Source organism: Amphiprion ocellaris, chromosome 21 (genome assembly GCF_022539595.1).
Source record: "Amphiprion ocellaris isolate individual 3 ecotype Okinawa chromosome 21, ASM2253959v1, whole genome shotgun sequence".
In the NCBI taxonomy this organism is placed as follows: domain Eukaryota; kingdom Metazoa; phylum Chordata; class Actinopteri; family Pomacentridae; genus Amphiprion; species Amphiprion ocellaris.
In genome coordinates, this window is record NC_072786.1 from 27,362,914 (window position 1) to 27,381,806 (window position 18,893).

General features: G+C 38.1%; 1 protein-coding gene across 1 annotated transcript in view; it reads left to right on the plus strand.

The window, feature by feature from the left end:
- The window catches only part of LOC111587810 (synapsin-3-like), a 155,175-nt gene that overhangs the window by 111,286 nt on the left and 24,996 nt on the right, over positions 1–18,893 (plus strand). The window contains exon 7 of the mRNA XM_055006377.1: positions 14,609–14,671. Coding sequence (XP_054862352.1) covers positions 14,609–14,671 — 63 coding nt within the window. The remainder of the gene's footprint in view (positions 1–14,608; positions 14,672–18,893) is intronic.

Here is an 18,893-nt window from a genome sequence, read left to right on the forward strand (position 1 = left end):
TGGCTTTAATGGCGACTTCCATCCGTGACCTCTGACCTCGTGAGTGTATACCGACATGGCTAAAGGGAAAATGAAACATATTTGACCTCGTGAGTCAACAGTTTGTTCATTTGCGTACTCATTCACGTGTCACGTTGCTCACAGGTGCAGGTTTTCTGATTGTTTTTGCCAGCATCGCTGAGCTGAGAGGATTGACTGAATGATTCCATTCAGCCCATGCATCATGTGGGACAGGGAATCCAGAACTGCACACAGCCACCTCATTTCTGCTCAGCCTTTTCCAAGCCCCTGGAAAATGGGAAAGAAACATTGCTTTTCTCTTAGACTGAGAGGAATGTGGCACAGCGTTGATGGGTTTTGCAGGATTGGCTTCGCCTGAGGCCCGTCTGTCCTTTTTCTTCTGAAGCAGGAATGTAGGTTTGTGAATTGATTATCGCTAATAAGGCCTATCCAGGTCCCTATTACAGCTGGACCGCAGAGAAACCAGACCTAAATAGCTCCACTTCAGTACAGTCTGCACATGTACTTAGCACCGACTTTCAAACAAGTCTGTGTTTATTTAAAATGAATGGACTGGACTCAAGAGGTGGCTGAGTTCTGTTATTAAAACATATTGGTTAACCATCTGTAATATTAACCACCTGAGATCACTCACATATTACATGTGAGTCTCTCATAAGAAGAACAGTTTTTCTCAGTTGTTAATGTCCTCAGAGATGGGGAAAAGGGACATTTATAGTTGTGCTTGAAGGAGTTTTGATGTCGCTTACAGGCCTCTTCAATAATGTAATTACAAGTCAAGGCTGCAGCACCGACGGTACAAAGAAGATGTATGTACATAATCAATCATTGCTCTGTTTCACAAGGTAAATGTTTAGTCTAGAACCAAAGCAGCGGCTCAGGAGGTACAGCAGGTTGTCCATGTGTTGGAGTGTAAATGTTCAAGACACTGAACCTCAACTTGCTCTTGTTTATACTTCTTGAATGTGGCATAGCTAGCAGTTAGCAGCTTTATCAATCAATAATTGATTAATCGGTAACACAAAGTGAACTGTGGACATCAGTCCGTGTTCTGCTTTGATAACGTGGACATGGGTTCGCTCTGACAACATAAACAACTAGCAACTAGACTGCAACGATAGTGCATTTTATCTTATATACAACATATGAGGCATTAAGCGACACAGAAGACATTCTCATGGTGGCCCTTCACTAGCTAAACCCTTACAATGCTCTGCTTGCCAACGCAGTACTACTGGTAGTCTCTACAGTGTTAAACACTTAGAGGCTCCCCCTGGTGGCACAACCAGATCTGCAACACATTTTCTGACGTACGTGTCCTTCGTCTTCTGTCTTATCGGTTGATATAAAATTAATCTGTTATATTATTAATGGTAATTAACCAATAATCATTAATATTTGCAGTGGAGAGTAAAAAGTGTGCTGTTGTTGCCAAAATAAAGCGACTGATGCAACTGCAGCTACCCAAATGCCACAGTTCAATAAAGAAAGATCACAAGAAAGAAACAAACTAAATTTATTGTAGAAACATCAGCATGCCATGTCAGTATTTCAGCAGTTAGACTCCGATGACAAAGACAGATGGAGGTGAATAAGGACAGGATCACCCAGAGTCTAGATGATGTTGGTAGTGCAGCAAAGTTAGCAGATGGCTGTTGACTGACTGAGAAACACCCCCCCCCCCCCCCATAAATTGTAAAATAGATCAAAGAAAAGTTGAATGTCTTTCGTTGTTTGTTTCACAAAAATTGAAAAGGCATTGACTCAACTTGTATAATGTTTTTCAAGTGCATATACAGTACATTACCAATACTGTAAAAAAAATAAAAAAGTGTTGCTAAATATTATAGATATAGGTTTAATGCAATTCCATACTTGTCTCCTATCTGCTCTCGGTACACAATGCCTGCAGTTCAACAGAGTTTAGCAAAAAACTTCCTGAATTTTTGTTGTGTGACTGTTGGTCACAGTAAAATCTCTAATGACTTTCCAGTAACGCTGAGGGACATAGAATTTTTTGCTTTTTACGAAATCTGTTTTTAGAAAATTATTTATTTTTGGCACATTTTTAAATTATACTTGTAGAATAAAGTGATTTTGATCAAATATCACAATTTTAAGCTTAGGTTTGGTTTTGTTTTCCCACTAAATGACACATCACATCTAAGTAGTTCATGGATTGTTGGGAAATTCACAATTCCTTCTGTTTTACAGTTTCTGACTCTGACAAATGCAGTGATTTTGATGATTTTTTTAAAACAGGATTTTCAAGTCAGCTGACAAGTCATTGCATATCAGAGGGTTAATTAAATCCAGGACTGTTGCATTTTCACAATTATTTTGTAGGGCAAATTATTCTATTTAGTTGGAAATGTTGGACATTATCAAATACAAGGACAATAAAAAGATGTTCCACAAGCTCTCAACTCTTCACAACTTTTGCACAGGCAGAGTCAAGTCCTGTATCAGCAGAAAATCCAAAGCTGCTGTCCTTTGCTTCCCCTCCCAAACACCAAACAAGTGGTGATGACAAAGCAGGTGGCTTGACCACCAGAAGACACCACCGACTCCGTCTGTCACGTGTCCATCAGCACCTCAGCGCTGTTGGGAAGCATCCGCCCTGGAAACTTCCATCCTAGGGAATAAGTTGTGTTTTCCAGACAGCTGCCCGCCTCATGGAAACACACCAGGATGGATGCTAATGGAAGCCAGATGAGCCTAAATTTCACAACAATAATTACCATGCAGCATTAGACGGCTTTTACTGTACGTCCTTTAACACAATGGGCATCTGCTGCAGTTTTGGGCGGATGTTGTCCTGGGGGGTTGCTATGGCAACTTGTCTGTTACAGGGGTCATATCCAGGAACTACTGTGTGTGTCATGCTGATGTTACTGTTAGTTTGTGAACACGTGTTGAAGTTGTTTTGATGGTTTACAGTCGCAGGAGTTTAGCCCGCTGGTCTTTTGTGACAGCTTATTAAGATCCATTTGTAAGCGAGTATGAAATCGTGCCTGAAATGCAGCCCATTAAGACAACATGTTAGCTGACAGTCACTTTAAAATTATTTTCACGTTGTCTGAGAAACTCACCAAACACGAGTTAAAAACAGCAGCTGTGTTGTGAATTCTGCAATATTTCCATGTAAAATGATCGACCAAAGAGTAATTCAGAAGCAATGAAAAGTCCTCGTCTTTACTGATTCACATCTGTATCGGATGCCACAGGGAGAGTCTTCTTCCTGAAGGGGGCAGGGATAGCAGCAACTCAGCTGCATTTAAAGAGCAACAGCAATGTACAATGTGATTTTGTCATTAGACTTCCTAATTTTTCCTTTGATTTACTCTATAATCTCACTGGAAGAAAGCAGCAGTTGAGTTGCAACAGAAAAATGTGGAACAGTTACCTTAATGTTCGCACTTTTACTAAAATTAGGAAAACAGAAACAGTTTAAAAGGACAAAATAGAATTTGAAGTTGGTCGAATCCACTAAAGTAAACTGTCTTCACCAAAGCAGAAAGGAAAGGTAGATTCAAGCAGAACAGCACATCAACTACTGCTCAAATGCACTTTTTACAGTGTAATAATCAGTTTCATTATTAAAAACATGGAAGTCGGCCCTTAGAATCTACACCTGTGTCCATCACCGCAGCTCAAAGAACGTCTTACCACAGACTTTTGGTTTTTTTTTATCTAATTGCCATCTCTTCACTCTGTATTTCATTTGAAACCAGTCTCAGGTTTTCGTGCGACACTTTCAAAGCGAGCTGAATCCTGTCAGGTGCATGAATCCAGTCGGTAACTTTGTCCTGACTGGCGTGATAAACATTCCTGCTCTCTGGAGGCTGTTAGCCCTCAGGCAGGGTTTGATGTGGGCAGGCTGTCTTTGGTCCCAGTGCGGTCGGACTCTTGAAAAGGATTCTGGGTCGGGGTCCCCCTGCTCTCGCCGTCTGCCTAAACCTCATGTCTTCCCCTTGATGTGGCAGCTTTGAGTGGCCATAATAAAAATTAAGAGATCATAAATGCAGGATGGATGCACCATGTGTTTTGCTTTATAATGCATGTGCCCCCAAAGAGAGGGTTTGACTCCCACCACCAGCTTCTCAGTGGATCTGGTGTGTGTGACCCATATTCACTCACTTTGTGTTTTAAGCTACATTTTTTTGGTTTTACTAGACGGGTTAAATTGGCAGTAAATACCAGTTTTATCGCCTTCTATAGAACAAAATGGCCATAATTCTAAGGAACTCAAAGGGCTGTTGATCAAATATCAGGCCGATATTCAGTTTTAGAAATACAGACGTAAATTTTAGGCTTTTCTCTCCCACTGTGACGACATTAAAGTCACTGACAGACTACAGTCATTTAGTATAGTAATCGTTATAGAAGTCAGTTAACCCTCTGAACCCAAAACCTGCCAGTGGGCATAAAAGGCATGCTGTCTTTTTGTTTTTGTTTTTTTTTTAAAAAAATGCCTAAATTACACGATTTCTGAGAGCCAGAAACTATAAAAACTGGAAAAAATGTTGAATTTTCAACTTTCTGACAGCACTTGAACTACTCACCCGTTACATGTGGTTCAGTGTGGAAAATGACTAAATTCAAGCTTAAAATCGTGACATTTCATCAAAATCATTTTATTCTACTTGGTTAATTTTAAAAAATACCAAAAATAAGCAGTTTGCTCTCCCTAGAATTGGTAAAAAACAAAAAATTCTATGTTTCTCGTCCACCCATGAGCAATTAGCGACTCAGCTACATCCAGTGATCATGTGACAAAAATTCTGACTGTTCGGCTGAACTGCAGGATGTGTTTTCTGAGAGCAGATAGGAGACAAGTATGGAAACCAATTTAAATTTAAAGTATTAAAATAACTCTATTATATAGAGTCATCATTTGTTTTCCATTATTAACAACACCTGTGGGCTCTTGGAAGAATGTTTTACATGTTGATTCCACGTTTTTTCAATTTTCATAAAATAAATTTTCAAAGTAATTCAACTTTTGTTTTTGCTTTTTTAGTGTTTATGGCATTCTAACTTTGAAAAACTCATCTGCAGTAATCAGATTCTGTAAAAACAAATTAAATTAAATTCAGCATTCCTCTCTGCAACAGTCACATGACCAAAATTCTGACCTCTCGGCTGAACTGCAGGCAGTGTTCAAAGCAAGCAGATAGGAGACAAATGTAAATGTAAAGTATCTATTGTATGTATTATATGCAATACAACTTCATTAACTTTATTAGTGAGTAGAAACTTGTCTGAAAGAGCTAAAGTTTGGAATGTTAAGTGAACTTAAAGCTGCATTCATGAACATTTTGTCATTGGTTACTTGTAATTTAAGAAAGTGTTGAACTTGTGATGAACCCACAGTGAATTATCACCTCAGTTTGTAGTTCAGTGGATGTTTTTAGCATCTTTCAGCAATTAGTTTTGGTATTTCAGCTTCACTGCAGCTTTGATATTTCAGTCCAGCCTCACTGTTCTGAAATTTACATCATTTGTGCCCTCACAAGATTAATTTGAGCCTTTTTCTGAATGACTTTATAGACATTTTCATTTTGTTGTGATCAGTTTTTGTCCATTTTACAGCCGGGATGCTGTTATTTTTGTGTATTAGTGAGTTTATGTTATGTTCTCACAGATGCAGCACAGATGGTAGTTTCCAGAAAGGGAATGTCACATGTAGATGTTTTGAAGATACGGAAGCGTGATTCACCTCAGACACTGACCTGAGCGACGATCTCTGCCTGACTCACCACACCGAGCCGGAGGGAGGGAGGGAGGGAGGGAGGGCGGAGGTTTGGAGAGGATGGGTTTCCCTGAACTATTTCCATCATGTGCCAGGTCTGATCGTCTGGCACGTTTACTGAAAAAACAAAGGCAGCCTGTGTGTTTTCGAAAAGAAAACCAAGACTGCTGAAATCACCCGGCATATAATTAGCTTTTTCAGCATGTGATTTCTTAACATCTTTACCACACTGGATGCCTTTTACAGATTTCTGCTGGGAACAAAAGGCTGAGTGGAACAGATGAAACAGAAAGCTGAAGTTTTAAACCAAAATTTCCACATCTGAGAGCCTCGTGGAAGCTAATGGCCTCCGAGGCTTTTTTTTAAAGGACGGAAACTTGTTTTGTTGAACAATCTCGTTAAGAGAATCAATCGCTGTAAAATGAAGACTCTTCCCATAAAATAGACTCCCTCATGTCTGAAGGAAAGGTTACAGACACACATAAAAACAGCTCTAAGTTATTTAAATTACAGTTCTTGAATAAAAATTAGACAAAACTTCACAAAGAATCTCAATGTAGAAAAGCTTTAAGAAATTTAAAACTGTTATATTTTTGCTCTCTGTGGACTCGTTTCGCTGTAATATAAAGTCTTGACCTCTATGGAAACAGAAAAACAATGATCAAAAATCTCCTCTGTGCAGTAGAGCACACTTATTATGCTATAAATCATAAAAAAGAAAAAACTAAATTGTATTTCTTTAATTTTTTTAAAATGAAAAATACCTAGAATCAACGTATAGAACATTTTCCAAGTGCCAACAGGTGAAAACAATACTAGAAATACAGACATACACAATACAATAATAGAAATAGTGACTCTACATGCTATATATATCCTTACTTGGTTTTGTAACACTGTCTGCAGTTCAGCCCAGCGCGACCAAAAAAATCCCAGAATTTTTATCACAGGATTGTTGAATGCAGCTGAGTCACAAATGGCTTTACAGTTGCAGTAATTAGTGCAGAATTTTTTGTTTTTTACAGATTTTGGTTCAAGCAAACAGTTCATTTCTGACTAATTTCTAAAACAGACATGTAGAATAAAGCCATTTTGATGAAATAACATGATTTTAAGTTTTAGATTTTGTTCATTTTTCTGGTACAACAATGATTAGTTCATTGACCATAGCCCAGTTTACCATCTGACATTTCTTTCTGTTTTTATAATTTTTTGCTTTCTCTGATTGTCGGGCTAATTTTGATGCTTTTTTAAAATGATGACATGCCTTTAAAACCTTGCAGCGGGTTCAGAGGGTTAGGCAACAGTGGAATTATTTGCACATAGTTTCGAGACAACTGTGGGAACTTCTTGTCCTCTCAGTGGCCAAGTTTACTGGGTGTTTATTTGGTGGGTCGCACTCGTAGTTTTTAATGACATCCATCTCTTGTTCCATTCGACTGTGAATGCATGTATCACAAGTCGCCTTGAACCAGAGTATCTGCCAAAGTAAGTAGGACGATGTAAAGAATCTCAAAGCTTGACGAGCACTCGAACGTGTTTGGCTTGACAGCATGTTTTTAGGTATATTTTGAAGTATTGCGTTTAAAAAGTGAATGAAAATGACTAAAGTTTGATAAAAGAAATGCATGATGAAGTTTTTAGAGTTTAGGAAAACCATCGAATGGCTTTAAAAAGTGTCTTATTTTCAAAAAAAAGACACCCAAATATACCATTAATCAGGGCCAGCAACTGTAAAAAGGAAAGAATTGTCACATTTTCAACTTTCCAGTGGTCCTTGAACTAATCAACTGTGATGTGCATCTCAAAAGGTAACCAGATCTAAGCTTAAAAGCACGGTATTTCATCAAAACGACTTTATTCTATGCATCTCATTTTAAAAAGCTGGAAGAAATAAACAATTTGCAGTAACCATATTCTGAAAAAAAATCTAAAATTTCTGCACTTTGCGACACAACAGTGAAGTTACCAGTGACTCAGCTGCAACCGATGGTGATGTGACAAAAAATTCAGGGAGTTTTCTGGTTTGTTTTACTCTTGAGACAAGTTAAATTTGCATTTTCTTTTTCTTTTTAATGTTATGTTTTGCGGCATTTTAAAAGTTTGCCTGACACTTCCTGGAAACACAACTACAGATGCACAATGATACAGATTATTAGAGGTATTCTGAGTAAGTGTTCTTGAAATGAACCAGTCTAAAGTTTCATTTCTACTTGTATGGCGTCTATAATATCAGTTTTTGTGATCAGTGAATCGGCCAGAAGACAATAGCGAGCTGACGCCTCCGTCTGAAGCTCCGGTTTCACCCAGGCAGGAGGATGTGGTCGTCTGCCGTCACTGGCAGGCTGATGGGAATGACTGGGAGGAACGTGTCCAGACAGAGTGGGAGGTTTCCACCCAAAACATACGTCCACGCCGAGCTGCTCCTCTCAGATACTGGTTGAACCTCAGGCAGCTTATCGTTCGTCACACACATGTGACTGCTGGGCAAGTCCTCAACTCCTAGCCTCTTTAAAACAGACAGAACACATAAATCTAATTCAGATGTGAACCATTAAATCAATGCACTTGTTGCTAATTAGGACAGTATACATGATGGGACGTTTTAGTTGAATCTCCTGAACATGTTGGAGTGATGAGGACGTGTTTGATCGTGCAACAGCAGATCTGCAGAGATGAATGGCCAAATATGGCAATGGGAGTTTTTAAGAATGAATTCTGTCACTGAGGGAACAATAGAAGTGACGGCAAAGGATGGTGTGGGATGGAACAGCAGGAATTTACCCACAGAAGAATAAAGACAAAGCACAGGGATAAAAGATGTTCCTTATTGAGCTGCTGCCCAAGTTTTATGTGCAAATGACAAGAGTGAAAGTCGTGAAAAAGTTTAAAAAAAAAAAAGTAATTTCCAGCAGCATAGGTACCAAAATAAATGAATAAGTACCGGAAAATAACAGAAATTAATCATCTTGTAAAAATACAATAATTTTCCATAGTTAAACTACATTTTCTAGCATTAATTTTACACTAAATCATATGTAATTTCTGTTTGGTAATGTTGAATAAAACATATTTACATATGTGAAAACAAGGAATTACCTATAATAAACAGATAAATAGGTTAAACGATAAGATGAAAAATTATGTACATTATGAAAAAATGTATTTTCACTGGTTATTAGCGCTAATAGATATAATAAATGATTGAAACATGTTTTTTTAGACATTTTTGTTGTGAAAAATGTCTCCAATTTTTTAAAAAAATCTACATAAAATAACGAAACCAGTCCTTCTTCTTTAATCTGTTCATTGTCACTAATTGCATTCAACTTTACAATTATATTTACAGCGTGAAACTAGCCCTAACCTTATTGATTACATTTTTAAAAATTATGATAAATTGGCAAACGTATTTTAAACATGTTTTTGTATTTATTTAAAAAAATAAGATTATTTACATCATTTAGTGTTTTTATATATTCGAAATGTACATTCACTGTTTATTTTTGTAATTTTATTTATGTTTTTGTGCATTTCAAACGTGGGGGAAAAATTGTGAAGTTTAAAGGAAAAAATCAGTAAAATTACAATGTTTTTTAGCAATATAGGGTGACTTCTTTTCATGCATAGCCCCACTTATGTAATAAAAAGAATATGCGAACCTTATTCCAGCTCTGTACAACGTATGCAGCTTGTTGATTTTTCAGTGCCACTGATGGCTCTATTTAGGTACAAACTGTGTAAAATCAAACAAAATGGTGACGGATTGTGGCACGTAATTTCATACCTGAAGTTAATGACAGTTAATATTGTGCATTTTCTTCAGTGAGTTTAGGATTCAATCAGATGTTCTCCACTAAATATGAAAACTGCTGGTTGATAACCAATTGAGGGCTTTTTCTGAAGAACCTGAGTCTGACTTCAGTAAGGGGTTAATGATTGAAACCTTGCAGTCATTCTTGGTGCCTGAGTTCACAGAACACTTCATACATTCTGTTAATCCCCTGGAAGTGGATGACAAAGTGGACTTCTCATTGCAGCCTCTCCTCCCTTTTCTCTCTTCTGGCTCTTGTAAAACGATAATGGAGACAATTAGAGCTTCACTTTATCTTGGCAGCGCGTCGACCGGGTCTGTTCTGTCAGAACCTGTCAGAGTTTTACTCCCTCAAGCAGCCTGGTGTCAGATCGAGGCTGGGCTCCAAATGAGCCGACAGCAGTTAGGACGAGCCGTCAGCTATCAGGGAGGGTCTGGATGAAGCTGAAGCAGCTGTTGAGGCGTTGGCGTCCTCTTCACAGGTCTGATCGCATGTTTCCAGGCAGCGGTTGGCCTCAACATCTTCGGTTACCGTGTATGTTTAATTGGGGGGTTCGTACGTAGGTGTGTGCAGAGATAATCGCTGCCAACATTGTGTTTTGATTCTAAAAGTACAGAATGTGCAGCTCTGTTTGAACACAACACAGATGGGGCACGAAAGCTGCCATAAAATGATTATTATTCTGTCGACTGGTTGATGAATCTAAAAGACATCTGAACTGCTAGGAAACACACTGAACAAAAAGATGTCTACTACTTCACACTTGGAAATAACCTGAGTAAGAAAATATGAAACACGAGTGTGCAAAAGTGGGATTAAGAAGTAGAAATAATGTGCAGACAATTAATTTTCCACCAAAAAAGAAAAATGACCATCACATTTAAGTTTTATTTCTACAAATAATGCCGCACAGTATGAAAAGTAAACAAATGTTTACATATTGAAGTGAAAAACTGTAGTTAAAGTGATAAAATTCATCCAAAAAAGAGCTTGTTATTTGCATCACTTGTTCAACTCCCTCAAAATATTTAACTTTCTTTGACATGGTGGAAAATTTTTTTTATTTTTGTGATCAGGTTTTTCGTATTACAAAGTATTTTGTATGCTTTCCTTTTTATTATTGTGACATTCAATCATACATGGTTCAGGAAACATCACCAGTTGACGTCTGCATTATCATTTTTTTAGTTAATTTGTGCTCAAATATGAGACTTTTCATGACAGCTTCAATTTTTTTTCATACTACAACTCACCCATATTCAGTGCTGATTACTTGTTCAATATTGCAGATTCTGAATCAATAAAAAGATGAGAAATGTTGTGAAAATGTCATGTTTTTACCTTGAATAGTTCCTGAGATATTGTTGTACAAACAGCCTCAAATGTCCATTTCAAAAAAAAGTGCTGAAAGTGGGTCGACCATCAGGTTTTTTAAAAAAAATTATCTTAAAAAGTTACGCTAAAATGTTACAAACATCTTTATAAATATTGATGTTTTATGCTGTGAAAAATTCAAGCAATCAGAAAAGATCAAGCAGAAATTGTTCTAAAATTTGGATGATTTGCGATGGAATGAATGAGCACAGAGAGCAGGAGAGAAGTCAACAGATGTCAAATGTTGTTTCTCCTCAGGTTTTCTGCATTGGGATGGAAACTACAAAGAGTGTAAAAACCAACTTTTTGTTTTCTGGTAATTTGAAGCTCTCTCATGCTTTTGAAAGCTTGACTGGCTGCAGCTGACCAACGACTGGAGCCAAAAACAGTGGACATAATGATGCAATAATTTCATAGTAACGCTGAAAAAACACTTGTATAATAAATTGAAGAATAAATATACATATTTAAACAGAAACCAGCTTTGTACAATGTATAGAGATCTAAAATAGGGATATTCCTTTAGATTTCATGTCATCATGTGAAAAATCATATGAAAACTGCTGCATTTAGAGAAAATCGACTCTGTCTAGAGAATCGGTTTCAGAAACTGGGTTCAGAAGACATTATAGTAGGTCAAAGCTCAGTGCAAATTTGGGATAATTTTGCACATCTGTATTTCAACATCCCAGTTGCAGTGAAGTCGACCTAAAGGCCTCCTTTATGTAACTTGGCTTCGCTGCCTGAAAGCTATTTCACACCAGAGTGGAGGAAAGTGCTCCAGAAACTGGAAAAGTCCCTCTTTAGATTGCGTCCCATTTACAACGGTATCAGTAGATTTATCAAGGGGCATTTAAACCACAGGGAGGTTTGAAGTAATCTGTTGATGTTTCATCCACTGCAGCTCCACAAACTATGAGAAATGGCATGTTTTCAGTCCGTCTGCTTCGTCCCAGTGAGATGTGGTCTTCCACCCGGCTTCCCAGAACCTTTTTGCGTAATAAACCGACATTCTTCCGACTTCTCCTCGTGCCTCCTAAACAGGGCAGCTTGGGCTCAGTGGGATGGCATGAGAGGAGCCGGTGAGCTTCTTTACAAGGCTTTGGTTGTGGACGCTTCGTGTACACATCCGATCAGCTGCAGAGGAAATAGTTGTCCGCTTTTGGTCGTGTCTCAATGTGACGTTTACCACATGTCTGTCTAATGTATGTTTAGAGGAACGAGCACAGTTCTGAACGTCCCTACTTAGTCTGATGTCCTTTTCCTGCATATTGATGCTTTCTTTGATTGTGTAGCTTCAAGTCCGACCCCAATGAAATGTTACATCCCTGTTTTTCATTGTTCTTTCAATGGACTGGCCTTTTTTTTAAAGAAGCAAAAATAAACATGTTAAAAATGCACTGACCAAATTGCAGTTTTCAGTAAAAAATAAATGTGATAAACCCACAACATACATCAAACACAATGTAAAAGCTGACAAAGAGCTCCGTGTTTCCCTCAGAGCTAAATTAGAGTGAGTATTGGATTTATTTTTAACAGGAGTCCAGAAACGTGACACCAAACAAAAGCTGATTTTGCTCCATATCTGCTTGATGTTTGAAAAAGCATCAGTTTGCTAAGAAGTCATAAATTACTTTATAGCTTGACGATACATCGCTGTTGCGTTTCCATCTTAGTTCTGGAGTCCCCAGTGGCCAAAAATGATACTGTGATTGTGCACAATTCCACAAAAATACAACAATTTTATCTGCAAGACGTCGATCAAGCAGCTGTAGCTGATCCAGAACACAGAGTCCTAACTAACACCAGGAAACTGGACCATATGTATTTTTTATTTATTTATTTTATTTTTTATTTTACCAGGTAAGATCAGTGGAGAACAATTTCTCATTTACAACAATGACCTGGCAAGAGGGCCCAGCAGGAAGAAAGATAACAAATAAACAAGTACTTATACAAAAAATGACACACAAGTGTCTGAACAGAGATTAAAAACACCCTAAATTAATGCTATAAATTCAGTGTGAACATTCAGCATGTGCAGTGGTCAACAAGGGTCTGCTGCAGCTTCTGTTTAAAAATGTAAGGTGATGGAAGTGATGGCAGTTTCAGAGATTTTTGGAGGGAATTCCAATCGATCGCTGCAGCAGAGCGAAAGGAATTCCAGCCAAAGACAGTGTGAACCCTGGGGATAGAGAGGGTTAAGATCTCTGGACCTCAGCTGGTGGTTGTTATAGAGGGTGGAGGAGGTTGGAGAGGTATTGAGGTCTTCCCTGATAGGGTCTGGTAGATGAGTAAAAGCCAGTGTTGGAGTCTCCTGGTGTAAAGGGAGGACCAGCCCAGCAGTTAGTAAAGGTCGTAATGGTGGTGGAGCATTACAGCAGTCATCACATCACTGCACTGGCTTCCTGTTAGTCAAAGGATGGAGGTCAAAATCTGACTCCTGGACCACAAAGCCCTGAATGGTCTGACCTAAATACATCCTGGACTTATAATCTCCATGTGAAGCATCCAGAGCACTCAGGTCATCAGGGACAGGTTTACTGAACCAGAACCAGAACCAGAACCAAGACTAGTGAAGCAGCATTCAGCTCTGATGCTCCTCACCTGTGGAACAAACTTCCTGAACACCTGAGTTCTGATCAAACTGTCGGCTCTTTTAAATCAGGCCTGAAAACCAGACTGTTTACTGCAGCTTTCTCTTAGATGCTTAGATCTCTTTTCTGACTTTTAATGTACTTTTTTGATCTTAATGTCTACTTTTATGTCTTATTTCTATGATTTTAATGTATGTCTACTTTTAAATCATTTTCTGAATGTATTTCTTTGCCATTGTAAAGCACTTTGAATTGCCTTGTGTATGAATTGTGCTATACAAATAAACTCACCTTGCCCACAATATAACTGGGTGAAAAAAGAAAAAGAAAACATGAATATGATTCATACCAACGCTTTGAATCCCAAACCCACCAGTGGGTTTAAATTGCCAAAATTACACCTTTTATCAGAGCAACAAACTACAAAAACCTTAAGAATCGTTGGACATTTAACTTTTCAATGGTCATTGAACTAATCATCTGTTACATGCCATGGAAAATTATCCACTTCCAAGCTTAAAATTTTGATCTTTCATCAAAATCACAACAAAATGTATGAAAAATTTACCATTGCACGAACCGGATTCTGTAAAAAAGGAAAAAATTTTGACCTCCTCATTGCAGCCGAGAACCATCAGTATTTCAGCTACGACCAACAGTCACAGGGGAGAGAATCAGGATCTTTTTAGCTGAACTGTCGGCAGTGTTTACACAGAGCAGACAGGATGGAAACAAATGGATATTTCATTAAATGTGTAATATCTGTAGTATGTAGTCACCAATTTTCCCCCAGTTTTGTAGCACTTGCTGGCACTTGAAAAATGGTCGACATGTTGAGGTTTTCTTGTTTCTTTTTTTATGATTTATGGCATTCTAACTGTTTCACACAGCACAGAAGATGTTTCTGAGTTCTCTCTCCTTCTAGTCGTGGTTGTGCTGTTTCCAAAACAATGGTGAAAAGTTTGTGTTTGACCTTTAATCTCCTTGTTGGTGGCTAAAGAAGTTTCTGATTTTTGCAGTTAAAATGTGATTTCTTTTGTCTGCAGGTTACAACTCCTACCTATCCTGTGGTTGTCAAGATGGGACACGCCCACGCCGGCATGGGAAAGGTGAGTTCCTCAACGAAATACAGTCAAACACATGAATTTTACTCGTATATCTGAGTTGCAAACCCTGATTGTGTCTAAACCTGGAACTGAACTGAATTGAATTCCAGAAAACAACCTGGATTTGGGGTTAAATTGCTCCAAAGTAATTTAAACATTATGTTAACCCTAAATCCAGATTGTTCTTTGGATAGGCATTAAATCTTAAAACAACATTTTAATATCACAGATTAACAGCAGATGTGAATCTTTTGTTAACATCTACCATTACATCCTTGTCAGAATGAGAGAATATTAGTTGCGTCAAGACACATTATTTTAAATGCAGCTGCTCTGGCTGGATGGCATTAAATGTCGTGAAGTCTCTGTCATGGTGCCCATTGCTGGCTAGACTTCCACAGTTCTCTCTGCTTGTCAACATGAACATGACAGGCCTGAAGTTTAAACAACTAAAAACATAAGAAAACTTAAAACTACACTTATCTTATGAGTCCTGTTGATTGTTGCAAAATGCATTCTGGGATACTTCACCATCAAACGTTTACAAAAGTCTGCTGCAGATGTATTCTCGATTAAATCTGAAGTTTAAATTTCAATGAAATGAACTGTTTAGCAGGTGTCTAATGTTCATGAACAGCATTTTGGTCAACTCATGCTGTTTTAATACATGTTGTATAAATAAACCTTAAGCCTTAAGTCTTTTAGCTGAACCGATGGACTTAAGATTTCCTTCTTTACCACCAACATCAGGCTCACACATGGATTTGTCTCGATTCCAGTCATGCAAATTTAAACATGATATTATCGCGACTGGTGTGTATCTTCAGACATGAGGGCCGGAAACCCAAACCCCCATCTGTTCCCGTCTGTACAGACCTTTGTTGTCTCTCTGTGGTCTACAATCAGACATCGTGGCTAAAATCGCTGTTGTAATGAGGCTAAAAAGTGTCTCTGAGTTTACTTTCACTGAGCAGATTGTTCCAAAGGACTGATAAAGTCTGAGTACAGTCAACCGGTAGTCTTACATTCACCATCAGTAGTAGACTGATGCTTGTCTCTGCTGATTACATCATGAGAAATGAGCAGTGTGGACCTTTTCCCCACCAGAACTTGTTCAGTGTTTATGATTTATTTATTTGAAGACATTACAGAATTCTTCCTCTTCCAGCAGTTCTTTAAATGCCTGTTGGCCTCGTCTGTCTGGATGGGCTTGGTTTCCTGTTCGGCAGCCAGACATGCTATAGAATTTCCCATAATGCTAAAGGGGGAACTTGGAAGGAACTTCTAGAGCAGGACCTCGTTTAACCCCTCAGACCTCACAGAGCTGTGAGTGGGCTGGAACATGTGGGATTTAGGTCACTGCTGTTCTGCTTTTGCTTTTTTTGACAGTAACTGGAAATACATAGAAATACTTAAGTAGAACAAAGACTATTAATAATATTATGTCAAAGCGACCACAACGTAACCCTCAAAGTTAAGTTTGAAACCCAGCGGTGGGTGTGAAAGGCATGTTATGTTTAAAGAACTGCTGAAATTACACCATTTATCAGAGCTAGAAACTGCAAAAACAGAAAAAAATGCAGACTTCTCGACATTCCAACAGTCCATGAACTGTTCATCTGTGATGTGTCGTCATGTCAAAAGAATTAATCAAATCTAAGCTTAAAAACATAATATTTAATCTAAATCATTTTTATTCAGCATATCGCATTTAAAAATTTGCCAAGAATTTTCTAGATTGTCTAAAAACTACAAAATTCTTTATTCCTCAACATAGTTGAGGAGCCATTAGTGACTCAGCTGTAACCAACAGTCATGTGACAAAAATTCAGGAACTTTTCAGTTGGATTTGGTTGAACTGCAGGCTGTGTTTACACAGGGCAGATTATTAACAATTATGGAAGTAAATTAAAAAGGCAAGTAGTAAAATATCTATAGTATGTACAGACATCTGTTTTTTACAGTATTGCTAAAACCTATGGGCACTTGGAAAATGTTGCACATAGGGATTCCTGTTTTTTTTTTTCAATTATTGCAAAATAGATAACTAAATTCTCACCTGCAAAAAAAACAAGTTCACACAAGTCTTCTATATCCTGAGCCGATGTCAAGGATCAGGATAATGGCCGATCGTGATATTTTTTAACTTATTGGCATCAGCTTTTTTCTTAGCCCGGTCTTTTGTTGATATCTGCCGTCACACCCATGTGAGAATGAGAAAACAAGCATCCAGACACATTCATTTAAATGCAGTAGTTCGGGTCGGATGGTGTTCAGCTACACAGAAGTCTCTGTCATGGTGCCCCTTGCTAGCTAAACTCCCACAGTGCTCTCTGCTTGCCAAGTTGAACGGCTCTTGGTCCGACTGACCACCTCCTGGGGTCACTACAGTATTAAACAATAAGAGGCTCCACCTGGTGGCACAATGGGGTACTACAGCTAATGTTCTGACATGCATGTAGGGAATGCCGGATTTTGCCGTCTTTTTTCGTCATTTCAGTTCTCTAGCACATAAACTGGATTGATTTTAATAACTTAATCGTACTTGAAGTGTGTAATATTTTGGAACATAATATCAGATTAGGAGTTTGTAGTGGCAGGCACAATTTTCTAAGCAACTTGAATTCGATCAGGAAAAAAAAATAAATGGAAACATCCCTAACAAGAATGCATGTTGAGAAACCTCCATGGTTTCGTTGGTAGTTATTTTACAGTAAAGTCAGGCACAGTGTTTTCTTGTTTCTTAATGTAGTTTTCATCCTAAGGTTGCCATAAGCAGTGCGATGTTACTGTAAGTTCTGAGATCAGTAAAAGAGCTAACAAATGCTAACAATACACCTGTATTAGCATGGTGATGTTACCTGGATGTTATTTGCATATTTCTGACTCAGTAGTCTCTAAATGTAGCTGCTCATTCGACCTTTTTCCATCTGATTGTTGACACCAGTAGCAGCTCTTTACCCAGTTTTCCCATTGCCTTTTTTGCACCAGTGAACCTCTGTTTTGTTGTAAGTGTGTCATCTTGTCTGAATGTTGACCAGCATGACGTGACTTTTTCCACCGGGCGCCGTTCTTCTTCCTCCATGCCAGTGTTTCACCTTCTCTGGCTTACCTTCTGCTTCTGCTTGGATCATTGTGGTTGGTTTGGTTCCTCAGAGGAATTGTGTAATTCTCTGGACGGGTTTTGGTGCTTACAGCTCAGAGCTGGACCTGCTGCTCGCTATCAGGTTCTACCTCCTCAGCCATGACGTGAACTGTGACTCACATCCCTTCATTCGGTTGGTTGTGTTGTTTCTTCTTCTGCCTGCTCGCTGTAAATGGGAAAAGGTTCAGTGCTTGGATTTGAAGGTTGAGACATTTTGCGACACTCACAGTATGAAAGAAGTGACCTGAATGCCTTCATTCACATACGTCTATATCCATCCATCCATCCATCCATCCATCCATCCATCCATCCATCCATCCATCCATCGAGGATGGACAATAATACACATGACAAACTATTTTCTGTCCAAGTATTTAAGGTTTGAAGAGTCTTTTCCAATAAAATTGTACTTTTTTTAGCAACAAACAATAGTTTTAAAGGTTTGCTCCATGCAAAAATATTAGTTTCTGTCCAAGTACTTGTAGTTGTAAAGATTCGTTCCACCCCAAAACAGTACTTTCTGTCCAAGTACTGATAGTTTTAAAAGTTTGCTCCACCAGTAGTTTTAAACTAACAAGTTATGGTTTTGAAAGCTTATTCTAACCAAAATGCTATTTCCTGTGTGACTGCTTGCACTTTTAAAAGTCGATTCCACCCAGATATTATTTTATGACTAACAAAGTATGGTTTCAAAGGTTTATTCCACCCAAAATACTACTTTATGTCAAAGTACTTGTAGTTGTAAAGATTCAGATTTGCATCCTTACAACTAGTTTTGCAGACAAGTACTTGTTTTAAATGTTTATTCCACCCAAACAGTAGGTTTAAACTCACAAATTATGGTTTCAAAAGTTTATTTCAATCAAAATACCACTTTATGTCCTAGCACTTGTTTCAAAAGTCTATTCCACCCAAATACTACTTTCTAACTAACAGTTTATGGTTTTAAAGATTCATTTCACCCAAAATAGTGCTTTGTGGCCAAGTACTTATAGTTTTCAAAAACTTATTCCACCCAAAATACTGTTTTCTGTCTAAGTACTTGTAGTTTTAAAGTGTTTTTTTCCCACACAAATAGCA